At 28.4% G+C, this 1575-nt stretch overlaps 1 protein-coding gene across 1 annotated transcript in view; it reads left to right on the top strand.

The window, feature by feature from the left end:
• Nucleotides 1–826, top strand: part of LOC136795906 (histone-lysine N-methyltransferase SETMAR-like) — a 5138-nt gene extending 4312 nt beyond the window's left edge. Inside the window, exon 3 of the mRNA XM_067048002.1 lies at nucleotides 765–826. Within this exon, the coding sequence (XP_066904103.1) occupies nucleotides 765–826 (62 nt within the window). The remainder of the gene's footprint in view (nucleotides 1–764) is intronic.
• The last annotated feature ends 749 nt before the right edge of the window (nucleotides 827–1575 follow it).

Below are 1575 nucleotides of genomic sequence, written 5' to 3'. Positions count from 1 at the left end.
TTTTTTTCCTAACCTCCTTTATTATTAAATTTATACAATACATGCATACAAATGCATAATAGTGACAAATGTATACTAGCTTACTACTTACTGCCTTGGATTGCCTTGTAGCAATTACAAACGTAAAATAAATTGTTTCCTTGAACAATGTGGTAGACTCTTGTTCTTATTGGGAAGGAATAATATAAAAAAAATAAATAAATAAAAAAAATCGAAATATTAATTGCGATTAAATGATCTTAGAAAAACACATACATCATCTAAAATATATAAATAAAAGAGATTAATTTTGACGGTGACATTTCTCTGAGACTACATAACAAAATTTTTGGATATATATCAACAAAACCATAAGTCGACCCAAGATAGTCGTAGGAATTCGACATTACCATAATTTATTTCTTTTCAAAATGGCACCCTATAAAAATTTTAATAACTTGATCATTTCCTTTATCATCGGAAAATATGAAGTTTTTCGCCTTTATAAAGACTTAGTTAGTGGTTTATAAAAGACAATATATATATAAATATTGGTAAATGATAAATCATAGTATAATGATTTGCTACATTTTATATATCTCTGAATACCAGGTTGATATGAAATATCTTGTCCAATAATTGATAAACAGAACTCATTGAAAGTAATATCGGAAACAGAATGACTATATCATGATATCGCGTTCTGTGTCATTATATAATTCTACACAGTTGTCTTCACTGACTGATGTCTCAATATTCGTTATCAGTATTCAATTGAATTTCAGATGCAGCTCTCCAGGAGACAGGAATACTTCCAGGCCATATCCGAAGACGAATTATGACATAATTTCAGGATCGCCGTATAGTCTCACTTTCCAAGTTGTTCACGCCGCCCTACAAATCGCGAAGGAACTGAATTATTGATCAACGATATTGGTTTAAAAGGCTTTACTGGCGAGAAAGCGGCTCGCTCCACATGGCCAACGGTCACCGCGTTTCGTCATTACCTGATTGACATAGAAACATGTTAATTACATGATAAATTTAATAATTTCAAATGGCGCTATCTATAATTAGTTTTTTCATTCGACCTTATTTGAAAAAAAATTACAAGGCATTTAACCACGTGCCGATTGCCAAAAATACAAAATAAATTTTGGTTAAGTTTAGAAATTAGATTTAATTTAGTCCATTAAAAATAAAAAATAAAAAAAAGTTTTTCTTATGTCTTGAAAATTATTGGATTTGCTGAAATAAATTCTATAAAAAATCAAATAAATTAAATTTCCTAATTTCTGTTACTATAACATTTTTGTATAAACCATTTTGTTTCTTTGATATTGCCGCTAAAATGTAAGAACCTTGTTCGTTGTAAGAAATAATTTGCTCCAATCTAAAAAAAAAAATTGTACAACCACTTTTATATTAGATTTTTTTCTATTTATTTATTTAATGTGATTTACAACTGTACAAGTAATAAATAAAATAAGTAAATATGTTGTATGTTTCATTTATACTTTAAAATCTTGGGAAGGAACCACCAATTGAAGTATCAAGCATTAATTTTAATTAGAAGGTCTCGTGGCCATCTTCTTT

This window comes from Halyomorpha halys, unplaced genomic scaffold (genome assembly GCF_000696795.3).
Source record: "Halyomorpha halys isolate HHAL.00 unplaced genomic scaffold, Hhal_1.1 Scaffold421.1, whole genome shotgun sequence".
Classification (NCBI taxonomy): domain Eukaryota; kingdom Metazoa; phylum Arthropoda; class Insecta; order Hemiptera; family Pentatomidae; genus Halyomorpha; species Halyomorpha halys.
The sequence above is the reverse complement of the archived record's forward strand: the minus strand, read 5'-3'. Positions and strand labels throughout refer to the sequence as shown.